Raw genomic sequence first — 18661 nt, 5'->3', positions numbered from 1 at the left:
TTTCCTTTTTAAAATGCAGGGGACTGCTGGCCAGAAATGCCAACGGAGATACGATGCTACAGGATGCTTCTGCCAAGTTGCCTTATTTTGACAGTTCCTGTAAGCGTTTGTAACTTGATGGAAAGATACCAGCAGGGTACCTCTGACACTGCAATTGCTGGAGTCATTTCTTTGTCTTTAAAATGCCATATAATTGCTAATGTAATTAGTGATGTATACAGAGGGGCCCGTGCAATTACCAAGTCCTAAGATCAAGTAATTAATGTTCTGTCAACAAAACAGCAACTGTTTCATTAGCAACTGCCTGGCTCTGAGTGGCAACTATAATCAAAGACAAACCCAACAGGCCAGGACATTAGCCTTCCTGTTAATTGTTGCCCCTGAATATGCCCAGCAAAATTCAGACTAATAAATGTGAGAGCCATCCAGGTTTGCCGCACAGTGGCTGGAGGGCAGAAAAGAAGGCTCCCTCAAACAAAGTCACTGGAGCCAAATTTTTACCACGCTCAGAGTTGCTATCTCTTCTTTCTTCTCTTGTGCTAGCATCATGCTATCTCCTTGCCTAAGACCCTTGTGTTTTCCTTCTGTCAAGCATCTTTCACTTCCTTTAGAGCAGCCGCATCTTTGGCAAGATTAATTCCAAAATTTGGCCATTTGGCTAAGTTTTATCACTCTAATCAGAGCAATAAGGAAATTTGCAACATATTTCAAGACCACTGTCTTGTGCTGAAAGTTGAAAGGGCTGGAGAAGGCCCCACCTCCCACTGCCCAGGTGAGCCCTATTCCAGCATAGAAACATTCGATTCCCCCACAGTTCTTCCTTCCTGATAAACATCTCTATATATTTAGATTGGTAAGCTATTGTCCAACAAATATAGCCAGCCAATCTCCCCAAGGGCCTTGCAGCTTGCTTAATGGGCTCTAGCGAACTGTCCATAATTGAATTTTGATTGCAGTATGGTGAGAATTTTGTGGAAAGTGCCTGTCACCTGCGCACGTGGTAATAGAACCCCTCTTACCCCATTCGGGGAGAAGAGCTGGTCTTGTGGTAGAGAGCATGAGTTTTCTACTCGTTGGCCTGGTTTGCATTTGGATGAGTGACTCCATGTTGGCACTGTCTGCTGTAAGATACTCCCCTTAGGGGTTGAGGCTGTAGCTCAGCATCTGCTTGCATGCAGAGGCTCTCAGGTTCAGTCCTTGGCAATTCTAGGCAGGGCTAGGAAAGACTCCAGCCTGAAATCTTGGAGAGCTACTACTGATCAGTATAGATGGACAATGCTTGGAGGAGCTTCCCTCCATGACCAGCGAGGCCCAACCACAGTCAAGCTGACTATTGCATGTCCTACTGACTTCCTGTTTGGGGTTTCGGCACTTGAGAAACCGGGATGGAGGTTCCCGCCTGAGCAGCCACAGCAGTAACAGAGTGGAGTGAGGCAGGGAGGGAGTGATGGGGATTGGGAGGAAAGCAAGCCAGAGACCAGCTAGGAGGTAGGCCTCGCCTTTCCCACTCAGCTTCCACCCAAGGACCTGCCATGTCCTAGGCAACTGCCTCAGTCTGCTTAATGGATAGGCCAGTCCTGAGCTGAACATTTGACCTGGTTCCCTTGGAAAATATGAGGTCATTCACACAATCAAAACCTGTGTTCTACCCAGGTTTGGGAGCTGTGTGTGCTCCCAATTTTCCATTGTGTGGAAGCAAGGGTAGGAGGAGAACCTGGATAGAAGCGATTGTGTAGAAGCATGGTAGGAGGAAAAACTGTGTGAATGACCTCTATGACTGCATCTGAAGTGATGTGAGGTGAGGTTTTTCTCTGCTGAGTTAGCTTTGTGAGACTTTGTTCAAACATGAGAATCATCAGCTGATGTTGTTGTCGTGATCAAGCAGTGAGCATGCATGGAAGGAAAAGACCGCTGTGCATTGACAATGCTGTATTTCCACAGTGCATTTCGACAGTGGAAATTCGCTCAGGATCAGTCCCCCATCCCGCCCACCAAACATTTTTCAATGCTTAGCCCCGTTACATAATAAACAATACCCAAAGGAGAGTGAAACTGAGATGAACAGAGAAAGAGGGACCACAGAAGAGATCTGATGAGATCTGAGACACAAATAAACAAAGAGAACTCTCAAAAAAGTATCTGCTTCTTTTTGTCCTCTCTTCTGTGTATCATTGTAGCAGAAGGTTATTAAAGAGCAGTTTAAAACTGTGATTAATATACTCTTTAACTTCAGAGAGACGCAAGCCTTGATGTCAGCTGCTTAAGGATTCATTTGGTTCATCATGGAGGCACACAAATAAATAAAGAGTTGATTTTCTTCTTCCTGTTGCTTATAAGCTAGAATGTTTCTAAAAGCTTGGAGTTTTCCAGCAGAGATAAGGCCTATCTGGAATCCAAGCTCTAATGAACTTCAAAAAGATGAGGAGGAGATTATTTTGTAATCTATATAACCACACAAAGCCTTGATTCTAGGATGGATCCAGGTCCAAAAATCCCATTACATGGTTTATTTAAGCTGTCCGATGATCCAAGAACTAATCATGATGGCGGCCAAAATTCTTGACCACACGCAAGTCAAGCCCAAAGTATGAGAAGGTGACTCCAGCATGCACTGCACACCTTCCAGTATTTCTCAAAATGAAAATGAGTACACATTTCAAACACAACTGTTCTCCTACCAAGGCCTTTCCCAATTATTTCTCCTCTTTGGACAGAATCAGAACTGATTCAATGGCCTGGTTCACACAATTGTTTGAATCTAAGCTGAATGTGGGTTACCAACATTCACGTGGTTGTATGAACTCAATCAAGGCAGGACTCTCAGATAAATCTCAGGCCATAAACCACATAGGAACATAGGTAGCTGTCATATATGGTCAGACCATTGGTCCTTCTAGCTCAGTATTGTCTACACAGACTGGCAGTGGCTTCTCCATGGTTGCAGGCAGGAGTCTCTCTCAGCCCCATCTTGGAGAAGCCAAAGAGGGAACTTGGAAGTTTCTGCATGCAAGAATGCAGATGCTCTTCCCAGAGTGGCCTCATCCCCTAAGGGGAATATATTACCTAGTTCACATGTAGTCTCCCATTCAAATGCAAGCCAGGGCAGACCCTACTTAGCAAAGGGGACCATTCATGCTTCCTAACACAAGAGCAGCTCTCCTCCCTTGGCATGTGTTCACACAATCATGCTAATCTTGTTAACCCACATTCAGCTTCGATTCGATTGACTGTGTGAACCAAGCCATGGAATCAGTTCCGATTTTGGGACTGATTCAATGGGTAGCCCTACAATTCTGCCATCTCACATGATAAATTCTACGTGATACCTGATCTCGTCCCTCCCACCTCGGTTCTGTGGTTGAGCTAGGAAGTGGTCCGTTTCCTCTGCCTTGCAAGGTGCTGCTACTATGTCACAGCTGCTCTGCCTGCATGCTCCAGGAACAGCCCCACAGCTGTCGGTTTAATCCGGTCCAGCTAGGAGAGTTAATGAGACACTTCTACATCCATAACCTGGCATGATTAGAGTCCCTCAGATCCTCGCCTCCTCAGCAGCTGTGCGTTGTCACCGAGATAAATATTTTAACTGCTCTGTCAATTCCCTAGCGGTCCCCCATAAGTGGCTGCGAGAGAGGCTACTGTTTCACCACTGATTAATGTGGAATGCAAGCCTGACCCAAACAAACTCTTCAAGCGGCTTTAGGAGAGGTGTGGGGGGAGCGGTTGACGCTCTGTTCTAGTAGCTGATGTTGCTTTTGCACAAATTTCCATTGGCCAAATGCTTGCGTTATTGGCAGGTAAGGCTGAAGCTGGAGGCAGAAAATAGCATGTTTCTCCCCCCCCCCATTAAAAATATAAATAAATAAAATAAATATACCATTTATTTACTGCTTTGTTTTTGAAAATGTAGACCAAACCTTTCCATCACAACTGATGTTCCAGGTGTCTTACAAAGGATAAGAACCAACACAAAGAAATAGCACTTTAAAAAGACAACAAATACAAATCAACCAGCAACAGGAACCCTCTTAACTGAAACACATGAGGCTAACCTATGACAAGTAAGACCACTGGGAAAGATCAGGAACAGCTACTCTGTTGGCAATATAATTCTGAGTTAGTATCCAGCATTTATGTATATCTGTATATACAGTATCGAGAGAAATGCGTCTGACTTGTACAAGGAATCAATCGAACCAAGGGCATAAGATATATTTGAGGACATTTAATCCTGAGAGCAGTTATGAGAGTAATTTTGGTTTACTAGCCTTTGGAAGCTTTTATACCATCAAAACTTTTAGGATATGTATTAACAAGCTTTTATGAGAACTTCTATGTATTAAAAAGCTTTTGTTGGAAATTTTAAAGTATTTATGTGGATAATGTATTATTTCTTATTAGAATTTTAATATACACATATTTAATTCTCTCTCTCTCTCTCTCTCTCTCTCTCTCCTCCCCCCCCCTCTATCATTATGTGTATGTGTGTACTGCATACTAACAAATAATTATATTTGTTAGCTATTCTTGATCTTCTACAGTTTTCTAGTTTTATTTTGGATGAGGCTTATTCCCCGTTTGTTCAAGCAAGAACTTTGGTCCACCCAGCTCAGTATTGTCTATACAGGTGTTCTTCATTGGAAGGCCTGAGAGCCAGTAGCCTTATTCAGAAGTGCAGCCTTCTGAATAATTGCTTATGGAATTGTGTGAAACATTGGCCAAAGCTAAACAATCTGTCTCTCTGGCACCATGTGGAGACTATCATTTTTAGGAATGTGCAAGTTGATACGAATTTGAGTCAATTTGACTTGGATCTGGGTGATTCAAGTGATTCAAATTCAAATTCAAATTGAATGGCCCCTTAAAAGGGCAATTCAATTTGAATTGAATTTTTGGAATTCGATTCAAATTCAATTCAAGAGCCGATGGGCACCTTTAAGGAACCATTCAGACCCCCTGGTTGGTTTTTTTAAAGTGCCAAAACAGGGTTGAATAGATTAGAATTTGATTTTAATTTGAATCCAATTTTCAAACCGGATTCGAATTTGATTGGAATATGAAATGAATTTTTGGGATTCAATTCAAATTCAAAAAGAATCAAAAAATTCATTTCATGCACATCTCTAATAACTTTTGCTGTGCAGTGCTGTACTCTTCACAGTTCCAGGGGTGTGTGGGCTCCTTTAAGAGAAACTCTTGAGCCCTTGAATCATCTTGGGAGTGTAGCCCCTCCTCGGACTTTCCTCCTAGAGCTTTTAAGAGAGAGCTCTGTCTCTTACTCTTAAAGGGTCCTCTCAGCAGTGAGAAAAGCCCGAGGTTCCCTCCTGAAAATTAGTGAAGATCACTTTGTAGACCAAAGCTTTCCATCACCACTGAATTTCCATGTCTTACAAAGGAAAAGAACCAACACAAAGAGACTAGCGGTAAACAAGCAACAAATACAAATAAGCCAGCAGCAGTAACTGTCACAAGTGAAACACATTAGGTTAACTTATAACAAGCAAAACCAGTTCATTGTCTACATTGACTGGCGCAGCTCTCCAAGATTTCAGACAGGAATCTTTCCTAGTTGTACCTGGAGAAGTCTGGTAAGATTGAAGCTAGGACCTTTTGCATGGAAATCCGATGTTCTACCATTGCATGATGACCCCTCTCCTAATATGAAGCTGCCTTTTACCAAGTCAGACTATTAGTCCATTTAGCTCAGAACTGTCTACATTCTCCAAAGTCTCAGGTCAAAATTGCACGTATGTTGCTGACTGTGCTCCCAGACAAGCAGCGCTTTGCCAAGCAGCGCACAGCTCTGGAGGTCAGGATGACACATCTGGGCCTCCAGGTATCCCACAATGCACCATGTGCCAAGTGCAGAGCATTGGGGGATTTGCCCAGGAGATGGGTGCTCTAGGAGCATGTCTCTGTGTATGGCTGGGCTGGAAGCCGCCTGAGCTCGCACACGATTCGGGAGCAGGGGTTAATGGGGTGCAGGCACCTTTAAACCCATCTAAAAGCTGGGCTACAAAGCCAGGCTAGGCAGTGCTGCCCAGGCAGGATCGGGCCCAATCCTTACGCGCAGCCTAACCATGGCTGGGTTAGGCTACCCGTGAGAATAGCCTCAGTGTACATAGATCACAATACATCATGATCCTACAGGTGTGTAAACCACGGCATGTGCTTGCTCTTGGAAGCTATAGCCAGCTGAAGCTTCCAAGCACAAAGATATAAGAATGTATAAATGTGCTGGATCATCACATATGGTGGCCTTTTAGAGACAAATTCAGAGCTATAAGCTTGCATTTCGCAATTACTTAATTCAGGGAACGTGAGTTGAGATGGAGATCTATTGAAAGCTGTAGGTTCTCTGAGATATGGAGGAGCTTCACACGATTAGTGTGAAGGGCCTCAAGGTGGTTTGCAGGGAGCCCTGGGTGGCCGGATCAGCCGCCCACACACAAATACTGGCTGCATCAAAGTCCCAGGATGCGCGGGGCATTCTGGGGGGACCCCTAAGCCCGAGAGGCTGCTTGTAGCCTCCCAGTAGGGGGTCTAATCTACTCGTGTGATGCCGTGCACCATGGTAGCACACGAGCAGAAAAACAAGGTCAATGGAGCACTCGCTCCGTTAACCTCGTTTAAGGGGAGGGGAAATTAGGTGGGCTAGTCGCCCTGGAAACACTGGTCTGGCCCACGAGCCCGGTGGTTCCAACAATCACCAGGAAGTGGGCTAGGCTACCTTAGCCCGCATTCTGGTGATCATCAGAATAGCTTCGTGGTGTGTTCCAAATGACACCATATTAGGTTGCCTTCTAAAAGAAAAGTTCAGTGCATGAAAATTGTGGGTGTCACACCACAGTGAGCTTGGGTGGATCCAGATGTCCACTTGGGCCAATTGCTTTATTCATGAGAGTTAATGATTTCTGTGATCTCAGATAACTCCACACAGGCACGCATTTCTCTTTTGCTTGTTGTTGTTCCAGGGATCTACTTTGCTCCATTCTCCACTCCACTCACCACTCACCACTCACCTTCCACTTTACTTTGAAGGTTTTAGAACTGGTGCATCTTCCAAGAGTGGCCAGCAAGAAGGAAAGAGTCAGGACTTTTGCCACCTAACAATCTGCCCAGGCAGCACAGCAAGGGAAATGAGAGGGAAGCTGAGGAGAGGCAAAGATCGCAAGCAAGGAAGACTCTAGACCAGAGCTGCTAAACTTTGGCCCTCCGGCAGATGTTGGCCTACAACTCCCATAATCCCTGGCTATGGTCACTGTGGTTGGGGATTATGGGAGTCATAGTCCAAAAACAGCTGGGGGGGGCTCAAGTTGAGCAGGCCTGTTCTAGAACAAGTAGTTTAGGGGAGCAAAAGGGGTGGCATAGAATGTTATTTGGGGAGCCAGGATTTTGCTACGCTTTGGGGCCATTCACATGACCTACCAGGTGGGTGGCCTGATAGGGGAAGGCTTTACAAACTGTGCCTTTCCCCCAGATGATCATGCTGTGCTTGATCGGAGCACGGAGTGTGCTCCCACACTATCAGTGCTGCCCCGTGCAGCGGATCACTCTGAGGCCAGGACTCATTGTCCTGACCTCCGGGGGAATCCTCCAGGGAATGGGTGCTTTAGGTCTCCATCTCCGTGTCAGTGTGAGGAGCTGCAAGCATCCCGTGCTGACACATTATCCTGGTGTGCTTGTGCCCTTAACCTGGGCTAACAGCTGGGCTTCTGCTCTGGGTTCGGCACCGGGATCCGCGAGGAATCTGGTGGTTCTTACGGGCAGCCAACCCTTGTTAAAGTAATAAATGCCAGTTTATTTCCCTAATCACTGAAGCTGAATAGTCCTGTTGTGACAAGAAGCAAATCTGCCTATAATTTTCTTTGGGCCAAGATACTTTGACAACTTGTTTTCAATACCCATGATGACCAAGTCCCTTAACTAGTCCTTTGTCATTTGCCATGCAGTTCCTCAGGTGATTTTTCAGGCATGAGGAACATGCAGGAATACTCACACCAATCATGCATCATTTGTATAGTTCTCCTGTCCAAGAGTAAGACTGGGGTGGGGAAAGAGGTCAGTACCAGGCCAGCTGAAATCCACAAAGATCACCCTGCACCCCTCGGCATGCATGATCTAGCCTAGTGCCTGGCCAGGAAAGAAAGTGAGTGGTTGGCTTGGCTGCTGGGAGGCTAGAGGAATCTCCTACTTGCATCAGCTGCTGCTGCTGCTTCTTCTTCTTCTAGAGTGTAGGCGTTAGTGACTAAGGCTTCTTTAAACAACAGGATCCTTTTACAATCATTAATTCAAGCTATCAGACCATGATATGCTGTTATTGCCTGACCCTTTGCGGCAATGTTCTAGTCTGGTGAGTGGATGATTGCAAGCAGGAGCAGGGAATATTTTGGAGGGAGCACCCACCACCCATTCTTGGAATCATCCATCCATCCCACCCATCCCTGCTGCCGCCGCCACCAAGGAGCCGCCACCATGCCACTGCCAGTAAGGTTCCTTCTCACTGCCCCCCGCCTGCCCTTTGAAATCTTTTAGAGGTACGAATCCCCCTTGCTTGTAAAGGGAAATCCTTGCTGGATTCCTCTTAACAAGCACAGCCCTTTGAACCAGGTTGAACTGGGTCGACCCGGTTCGACCACATGGACCGGGCCGCCGGCCAGTTCTAACAAACCAGTTCATGGACCAGTGGTTTGGTTCAAATTTGGTTCAAATTCAAAACAAACCACCAAAATTGGTTCTGTGCTCACTGGGAGAGACTCCTGCCTGAAACCTTGGAGAGCTGGAGTATATGGTAGTTCCCTATGTTTCTAATTTCATCAGCATCCCTAACCCATGGAGTGGGAAGGAATGAGAAAAAGGCCCATGTGATTGGCCAAATCTGTGTGGTTCCTTTATTCAGATGTCCTCCTCAGTTGTGTGGGGGTCAACAAATGGGGAGGCATCTCTCATGCAATGGCAGAGTCATGTGGAGCTGGTCACAGTACACTTGGGAGAATAGGGGTCATGGAGGTTGTGGGGATCAGTTAGTGGTGCACTTTTTCATGTGAAGAGACGGTCCCTGTAAGGAGAAAAAGAGAAGCCCAACTATCATGTTGAACTTTGCTCAACTTTGAATGGGCACCAGTTCAACATGTATGTAAACTTCAGAATCATTGCGGGCCGCGTGACAATTTTTGTTCTGTTTAGTTGGTCCAAATAAACTATACCGCCTATAGTGGTAAGAGCATTAGACTCGGACTGGGGAGACCCAAGTTCAAATCCCCATTCAGCCATGGAACTCACTGGGTTACTCTGACCCAGATGCTTATCTCTCAACCTGACCTACTTCACAGCATTGTTGTGGGGATAAACATAACCATGTACACTGCTTTGGGTTCCTTGGAGGAACAGCGGGATATAAATGTAAAAATAAAAATAAAATAAAATCCAGACTAAGTCACTCAGGAAATCAATGGGAAAAGTTAGTTACTAACTTGAGGAATTCATTCCAACAGGTCTACTCAAGAGCAACTTAGCCTGGCTGTCAACCACTGTTCCTGTTTGTGAGATAGTTGGGCATGTTCAACTTAAGAAGAAGAAATGCTGATCCATCAGAGCCATTTAATTTTCTGGACCCCACTAAGAGAGAGCTGCAGCTAGAATGTAATGTAAAGAAAGATGATGTGTGAACTCACCCTAAGAAATGAAGGGAAATGATTAATCCAGCATTTCAGTTTTGTCATGAACTTCCACAAACAATCATCATGGGAAAACACTAATGTTTTTATTCCCCTGAAAAACACAGTTACCCTCATTGGGTGCACAGAAGTTTGGGTTTCACCTTAAAATACAGGTACATATATAAATAGTATATTGTAAAGAGCCAATAAGTGATCAATAGATTTTTATAGGCATATTATCAACATAAGGGACTCCATTCGAGATGGTTACAATGACATCAGCAGAAGGTGGTATAGAAGGTCTTAGGGAAGCTACCAACCTCTTTGAACAGCTCTTACTGGTGATTGGGACATTGAGAGTGGACAGCCATGGATCTGCATATTCACTCAATTCCTTGTGAGTGTCTAGAAAAAGTTGCCCTGAACTACAGATCCATCTAAGCTTAGATTCATACACATAGAGATCTCTTGTGCACGCCATGCATGCTTTCTCACCCAGTTCAATGGAGAGACCCATTCCCTGCAAATTGTCATTTGCATCCATAGATCCGGTCCCTCCACCCAAATGATTTGGGACAGTTTGCTGGGAGGGGGAGCTTCGTACCAACCTGATAGAAATAAATGGTCTGCCAGGGAGCCAACTTGATATTCCGATTCAGCGGAATATAGTTCTGGATGCTTTCCTGTATCGTGTTCCTGCATCAAATGTATAGGTTTCTTATATTATGGGCTCATTCTCGTAACTTGAAACAGGGTCAACGGAGCCCCCCAACAAAGTAGGAGAGCCATGTGGACTCTCGATCGGTGGTCATGTGAATGCAAAGATCAAGGTAGGGGGAGGGATGAGAGATTGTGTGGGAGCCAGGAGCTGGGTAGGATGGCTTCTTGTCCACCCTCGATAAAATGCCAGTGACAGAATGTGGGCTGTCCTACACAGCTCTCACGCGATCACTTCCCCCGCTCCTGCCTAGATCTGTGCAAACACACAACTGACAATCACAGCTCTCCTTCCTTGGCTGGGCACTCCTCTGACCCTGGTTAGGGTCATGTGAACAAGCCCTTTGTATGTTGCAGTGAAGAGCTGAAATCTCTTCTGTGAATGTTGACAGTCCTTGACAAATTTTGTGAATAGGAGCACCCAAGAGATGCATGCTGAGAGTGTGTTCAGAAAGTGCCGTAGCCCAAAATATCATGGCCCAAGGTAGTGCTGTGCCTGAGGTGAGGAACAAAATGCCGCCTTGCCTCATGGCTGTAATGGAGGCCAGCCCCCTTTCAAACTGACCTTTGCAAGCTTTGAAAGTGGCACTGGGAGCGGGGAAGTTTGCCAGTAGCCTCCTCTTAGTTCTTTGTGCTTCTTGCAAGCTTTGCAAGGAATGTGAGGAGAAATGCTCCTTGCAAAACTGGCAGGGATCAGATTGGTCCTACAGAGCTCTGCTGCTGGTATATCTCCCTGCCCTGCCGGCACCAAGAGGCATAGCAAGGTTGGAGTGAGCCCTGGGACAAGAAGTTAAGATGGGTGAAGCAATGCATATGGGCAAGAACCAGAAACCCATCTCTGCTTTTAGATGTTGCATATGTGTGTCATAGCAGGAGTTTCTTAGAAGAGGCATCTCTCCTTTATGCATGAAAAGGGAGGATGTCTCTTTTAAGGTGGGGCTTACCAACTTACCTTGCCTCGTGGTAAAAGTTTTTTAAAGTACTTGAATTAAAAATTATATATATAGGAGGCCTTGCAGGGGTAACATTAGTGGAAAGTTCCGTGGATACTGAAAACGCGATGTTAAGATACTAGGCTTAAGCTGAAAAATTGGGTTAGATTCCTTCTCAGCTGGTGCAGGGTTGGATTTTTAAACTTTAAATTTCCTGGAGTAGCCTGCATACCAGTTGAGGATCACACTGGCTGCTCCTGGGGATTTAACATTTAAATTTTTAAATTTTAAATTTTTAAATGGTTACATTGTTTTAAGTTTTTGTATATACTGTATTTTAACTTGTTTTATGCTATTGTTAACCGCCCAGATATGAAAGTTTGGGGCAATGTACAAATTTGATTAATAAATAAATAATAAAAAAATAAAAAGTTGAAACCCCGTGCCAGCTGAGAAGTGGGGCAAGGGTGGATTTTAAAACTTTAAGCCTCTAGGAACGGTCTGTATCTCAGTTGGCACGCAAGTGCTCCAGGCATACCAGGGGGTAGTTAAAGGGGTTTCCTAACTGGAAAACTCATAATGACTGAAACTACCAATGTGATAACTACGATTAATTGGGGACACCTTTTCTGAACAAGTTCTAAAAGAAGAAGATTAATCTAACATACATATTGTATAAACATATGTTTTGGGGCCTTCACAAAATTCATTTGGGGACTGTTAGCATTCCCATGTGAATGCCAGTGCTCACTGTAACATACTGATGATCAAATCTTGCCTTTCCCACACGGAAAGTGACTGGACTGGAAAACCCCTTTCCATCCCCTTTTGCTCAAATTGCAACCTGAAAAAGTCATGACAGTTCCACACGAAAACCGGATAGAAACGCCCATACATGCCACATAGTTACCGATAGGATGTATGAAATTAGACAGCTTACGTCAGTACCTGAAACCTTAATTGAATCAAAAGATGAAAAAGTGTATAATATTCATACGTTAACTACTGTCCTATATTTATATATATGTATATATACCATAATGTGTATAAAAGCTTGTGGATGAGTCCTTCGTGAAGAATCCAAGACGTTCTTGTACACGGTTCAATAAGGAGCAGGAGAGAAGTGAGGACAGATTGCAGCGTTAAGATATGCCATGAGATCATTGCTGCATGTTTGCATTTGTCTATTTTTGTTGTTGTTGTTCATTGTACAACAGGAGACAGAAAAAAGTTCCCCCCCAAAGTCTTCAATTTCTACCTCTACATACAATAACTTACAAGTTTATTTATTTAAATAATTGTAAAACATCTTACATTTTTCCATTTTTTAAAAAGAGATTAAACTATAAGCAAATACACACACACGTCCACGTTCCACCATTCACCTCAGTTTTATAAGAAATTCTTCCATGCTGGTACCCTGTTTTGTGGCTTTAATTTTTATTATTATTTCTGAATAAACTAAATTGGTATTTGAAAAGCTCCATAGAAAATAGAAACTTCGACTTTTTTTCTCCCTACAAAGTAAAACAAAAGAGTATCCAAAATATCAAGCTTGAATGGTTGGCCAATTTGTTCCCTCCCCTTTAATATTTTACAAACGTTTGGAAGGTTTTGTGTCCGTAAGAAAAACCTTGTAATTCAGATTCCATCCCATCAACAGCGCACATCTGGTTCTTGGCCCATTCCTTCTTTTAATGTTCTAGGAGTTGATGAAAGTGTATATGCAACCGGAACAGATGAGTGCAGCCTCCTAGCTTGTCCGATCCATAAAAATTGTTCCCTTGCACATGGCGTCCCCCAACAATAGAGTGTGGAGTGCCTTTTTTCTCTCTCTTTCTTTCTACTGGTCCATCACAATAAGTAGTTTTGTGCTGTAAAAAAGAAAAGAAAAGGAAAAAAATACCTCCAGCAATTCTTCCCCTTCTTTTACATTGGAGGAACAACAAGACCGGTCATGGCTGTAAATGAAAATTGACAAAATTAAAACATAAACAGGTACGAAGAGCCCTGCTGGATCAACAGCCCCTTCAGTCCAGCTTCCTGCTTGTCACAGTGGCCAGTCAGACAATGCTGGCAAGCAGGGCATAAAAGTAATAGCTCCAGCAATTGGCTAGCAGACATGAGCTGCCCCTGAACATCGAGTCTCCACATATCCACAATGGCTCCACAGCCTAGGGCTGGCCTGAAATGCCTCTTTAGTTTCATGGCCTCATTTACAGGTTACAAAAGTGGGGGGACTTTCTGGAATTTTAGGAGGTGGAGAGTGAAATTTGGGGTGAGATGGGGCCAGGCTCACTGGCCAGGTGTGGTGCTTCTTCCACAAAGGAAAGAGAGCAGCACAGCATTTGGGGTGGGGGCAGGCGTGGGGGCATGGCAGGGGCAGCAGGGAGGCCCCCCTTCCAGTTCTTTGGGCTGGACTTTGTCCCTGAAGTCATAGAACATAGGAACATAGGAAGCTGCCACATACTGAGTCAGACCATTGGTCCCTCTCGCTCAGTATTGTCTACCCAGACTGGCAGCGGCTTCTCCAAGGTTGCAGGCAGGAATCTCTCTCAGCCCTGTCTTGGAGAAGCCGCCAGGGAGGAAACTTGGAACCTTCTGCTCTTCCCAGAGTGGCTCCATCCCCTGAGGGGAATATCTTGCAGTGCTCACGCTTCTAGTCTCCCATTCCTAAGCAACCAGGGCAGACCCTGCTTAGCTAAGGGGACAAGTCATGCTTGCTACCACAAGACCAGCTCTTCTCTCCAAAAATATAATAGTAAAGTTTACTCATCTGAGGCACAAGTACACTATTGTTTAAACATCCTGATTCAACTTAGCTCCAGTACATGTCTACATGTTTCCCCTCTAATTTGCATACTAAAGCTACTGAATATTCAAGCTAAAAGGGGTGCCCAAACTGCAGCTTAAAGTCCGGTCCAGATAGCAGTCAGTGATAGATGTCTCCTCCTCCTCCTCCATCTCCATCCTCCCCCTTCAAACCATCTGAGCCAACAATTGTTACCAAACTCTGTGGCAATGAACTCCTTAGATTACAGCTTCAGGGCTGTTTGAATACCCTGACTTTGAACATTTAACTGAGTCTGTGTTTGAGATCATCAGCTCTTTTACATGGCTTTGTTCTGTACTTGGAATATTAACTGCTGCTGTTTCTACTACTACTTACATGGCCTTGGAATGATGTGAAAGGTGATTAATACATTCTAGGGGAAAAAATACATAATCTGCACGTTCTGTTTGAGCAGAGGCAATTGCCCATGAAAATGAGTATGCACACCATGAACCATGATGCCTTGATCACATCACTTCCATTTCTCTGAAAAAGACTGTTGTCTGACTTCAGCCTTAGCATTGCTGCAGTTATCTCCACCATTTTCCAAGCGGGGGAAACTCTGGCCAAAGCCCTGGGAGAGCCATTCCCCACTGTGCTGACCTCTGCTCAGTACTACGCTTTCCCCAGGGCTGGGAGGGCCTTTTAAGAGAGTTGGAGCCCTTTCTTAAGAGCTCTAATAGGAAAGCCCTAGGAAGGACTACATCTCCCAGCAGCCTTCCAAGATGGTGCAGGGACTCAAGAGGACTCAATTTTAGGGATGTGCACGAATCGAAAATCAGGATTCAATTCGGGTTAAAATTGAAATGCATAGTTTTGATTCAACCTCAAATCCCATCTCCCTGAGACAGGCCTGATTCAATTTGGATTGGTTTAGATTCGAATCGATCTGAATCGATTTGACCTGTTTTTTAAGTTTAAATCCTGAGGGGGAGGGAGGGGGAGGAGAACCTTCTATCATATTTAGAAGGAAGAAAGGAGAGAGAGAGAGAGAGAGAGAGAGAGAGAGAGAGAGAGAGAGAGAGAGAGGTGCCAAGGCTCCCAGTGCCTTTTGAAGTGCAGAGAGCACAGTAGTGGGGAAGCAGCAGCCCACCAGCTGCAGATTTCCCACTCACACTGGGACTGGGCTATCCTTTAAATGGCTGTTCATGCAGGGAGAGGTCATTTAAAGGGATATCCTGGCGTTTCTTTGCTAGAACACCAGTGTTTTTGCATTAAAACACCAGTGTTCTAGCACTTAATCAGGCCTTTCTCAGTCCTGGTGTGAGTGGCCGGCAGGTTGCGGGGAGGGATGGTGGGTCAGGTCGCCACCACCTCCCCACCACTGCATACTCTGTGTGAGGAGCAGTTCAAAGGGCTCCTCTGCACCTCTTTTTTTTAAAATCAGTGGCCGGTGGGCTGCACGGGAATGGCGGGGCGGGTCGCCACTTCCCACTGCGGCACTCTCAAAAGGTACAGGGCACCTTGGCACCTCTTTATTACTTCTTTAAATGATGAAAGAAGGCTCCACTCCCTTCCCTCCTCCCATAGGATTTAAACGTATGAAACAGGTTGAATCTATTTGAATTGATCTGATCCGAATTGGGATGATTCAATTCAAATTTGAATCAAATCACTCCTTTTAGCGGTGCTAAAACCCAGGAATATGAATTGATGCTGTACTTGGCCTGTCTCTTGACTGAGTGAGATGACTTCATAGCAGTCAAGAGGCAAGCATTTGTTCTCCCAAGCAGCCTGATAGAGCTCTTGAAATCACTCCTTTTAGGAGTGATTCAGTTCAGATTCGAATCACTCAGGTTGCCCATATTCGAATCAAATCGTTTCATATTCAAATCGATTCGCACATCCCTACTCAAAACACCAGCCCCCAGTGGTGGGCAAAACACAGTGTGAATGGTCATCTCCTCATGGTGCCAGCGGGGCTGGGCAGAACATTCAACTCACAGTGAGAAGTCTGGAGAAAAAGGATGAAGAGGACTCTGGGAGCCCTGGTGGGAGGGTAAGAGAGGGACCAAGTGGGACCAAGTGTGGAACCCATGAGTTCCACAGCTGACACATTATGGCAGACACCTTCTATTGTTAACATTGCTGCCTGCGATGCTAAAACCCAGGAATATGAATTGATGCTGTACTTGGCCTGTCTCTTGACTGAGATAACTTCATGGCAGTTGAGAAACAAGCTTTTGTTCTCCCACGCAGCCTGATAGAGTTCCTCTCCCTCCCCTTTGGGGTTGTGCTGTCAAAAGCCTATTTCCCAGTCTGTACTACTTCTTATTGAATGTTTGGGAGCTTCGGATTAAGGTCTTACACTGCTCGCAAAGCTGTAATTATTTTTGCCTGTATTACTATATATTGAATCGATGTAACTTTTCAATAAAGGTGGTTCAATGCAGGACATTCGGTGATGAGCGGGGAATATAGGAACCACTGTGATTATCCCACAGGGATTCTCTGCTCTTCTCTGTTTTATTGGAGAGAGAATGAAAGAAAGAATTAGAGATGTGCTGCATTGTATTAACCTCCAAAGACGGCCATTATCAGATGAAACGGTTGATTAAACTTGTCAAAAATCAGCCAGATGCCAGCATGACATATGCACACCTTGGGCATGTGCTCTACTGACAAACACCTTGGAACAAAAGGAGCCTTTGTATTCCTTCCTACTTGCGAAGGAAAGAAAACGTGAGGTCAGGGTCAGCCTTACTATGAAGAGACATGATGAAACAATCTGCATCGCATAGTTGGTTCTAGAATGGTTCCACCATTTTAAAAGAAAGGAGTTCTTTTAAAAGAGCGCAAATGTGTCTGTGTGCATGCATGTGTTAGGGATGTGCAAAAAATTTCGGGCACAGAACGATCTGTGCCCGAAACAAACAATTTCGGGTGATTCGTGGCCGAACCGAATCACCCCTGATGTCCCCCGATATTTTTTGGGCACGAGCCGAATCACCCGAATTTCGGACCCGAAAAATTCGGGTGATTTGGTTCATGGTTGATTTTTGGCGATTTTTTAAAGTTTTAGTGACTTTGGGGCAGTTCGGGGGCATAGCATGGGATCTGGGCAAAAGGAGTGGGGTGGGGTGGTAGTGCCTAATGGGTGCAGGCTACCACCCCAATTTCAGGGGGATTGGGCAAAGGGCTGATTTTTGGTAAATTTCTGAAATTTTCATGTCTTTGGGGAAGATTGGGGCATATTGGGGCAGAAAGTGGGGCCTGGGGCAGAATAGTGGGGTGGGATGGTAGTGCCTAATGGGTGGAGGCTACCACCCCAATTTCAGGGGGTTTGGACAAAGGGGTGATTTTTTGAGAATTTTTGAAGTTTTAGTGACTTTGGGGCAGTTTGGGGGCAGAAAGTGGATCTGCCCCAAAATAGTGTGTGGGGGGGTAGTGCCTAATGGGTGGAGGCTACTGCCCCAATTTCAGGGGGATTGGGCAGAGGGCTGATTTTTTGAGAATTTTTGAAGTTTGGGTGTCTTTGGGGCAGATTGGGTTTTTTCTGAGGTGTGAATTCTCATTCTATCATAGCAAATGAGATTTTTTTCAATTAAACAACTCTCATGACCCCACTTTCACTTTTTCACACTTTCCTTTACTATGAATAATATGAGGAAGTAATCAATTTAGCACACTTCACCTTATGAAGACAAACCTCATAAAAATAAATTCACCAAAATTCACCCCCTGCCCAATCACTCTTAAATTGGGGATGGGTGGTAGCCTCCACCCATTAGACACTATCTACCAGCCCACCCCACTCCTTTGGGGCATATCCACTTTCTGCCCCCAATCTGCCCCAAAGACACCCAAACTTCAAAAATTCTCAAAAAATCACCCCTTTGTCCAAACCCCCTGATATTGGGGTGGTAGCCTCCACCCATTAGGCACTACCACCCCACCCCACTATTCTGCCTCAGGCCCCACTTTCTGCCCCAATATGCCCCAATCTGCCCCAAAGACATGAAAATTTCAGAAATTTACCAAAAATCAGCCCTTTGCCCAATCCCCCTGAAATTGGGGTGGTAGCCTGCACCCATTAGGCACTACCACCCCACCCCACTCCTTTTGCCCAGATCCCATGCTATGCCCCCAAACTGCCCCAAAGTCACTAAAACTTTAAAAATTCACCAAAAATCAAGATTTTTCCCAATCCCCCTGAAATTGGGGTGGTAGACTCTACCCATTGGGCACTACCACCCCACCCCAAAATTTTGCCCCTGGGCCCCTTTTTACCCTCCCAAATTGATTCAGAATCAGATTCAGATTAAATCCAAATCCGAACCGAATCAAGGGTGATTCGGGTGACCCAGATTCGGGCACAAAATAGAACAGGGGTGATTCGGTTCGGGTCCGAGCCGAATCACCTGAAAACCCGAATTGCACACCCCTAGCATGTGTGCGCGCGCACGCCCACGGATATATGCAGCAGCGTACTGATATTGGCGGCAGCCCGTGGCTAGAATTTTGGGAGGCACCCATGCTGCTGCCACTATTCACCCACTTCAGCCCCCTTCCCACACACTAGG

The 18661-nt window shown here is 45.1% G+C and overlaps 1 protein-coding gene across 3 annotated transcripts in view; it reads right to left on the bottom strand.

Annotated features, from left to right (window-relative positions):
* Nucleotides 1–9740: 9740 nt before the first annotated feature.
* Nucleotides 9741–18661, bottom strand: part of EBF2 (EBF transcription factor 2) — a 320570-nt gene continuing 311649 nt past the window's right edge. For 2 of the 3 annotated variants that reach the window (XM_053269072.1, XM_053269074.1), the window contains exon 16: nucleotides 9741–13266. In XM_053269072.1, coding sequence (XP_053125047.1) covers nucleotides 13235–13266 — 32 coding nt within the window. In that variant the 3' untranslated portion in view covers nucleotides 9741–13234. The remainder of the gene's footprint in view (nucleotides 13267–18661) is intronic. The other variant, XM_053269073.1, reaches the window with a different exon arrangement.

Source organism: Hemicordylus capensis, chromosome 8, assembly GCF_027244095.1.
Source record: "Hemicordylus capensis ecotype Gifberg chromosome 8, rHemCap1.1.pri, whole genome shotgun sequence".
Taxonomy (NCBI): domain Eukaryota; kingdom Metazoa; phylum Chordata; class Lepidosauria; order Squamata; family Cordylidae; genus Hemicordylus; species Hemicordylus capensis.
Note: the sequence above shows the minus strand (reverse complement) of the source record. Positions and strands in the feature narration are given on the sequence as shown.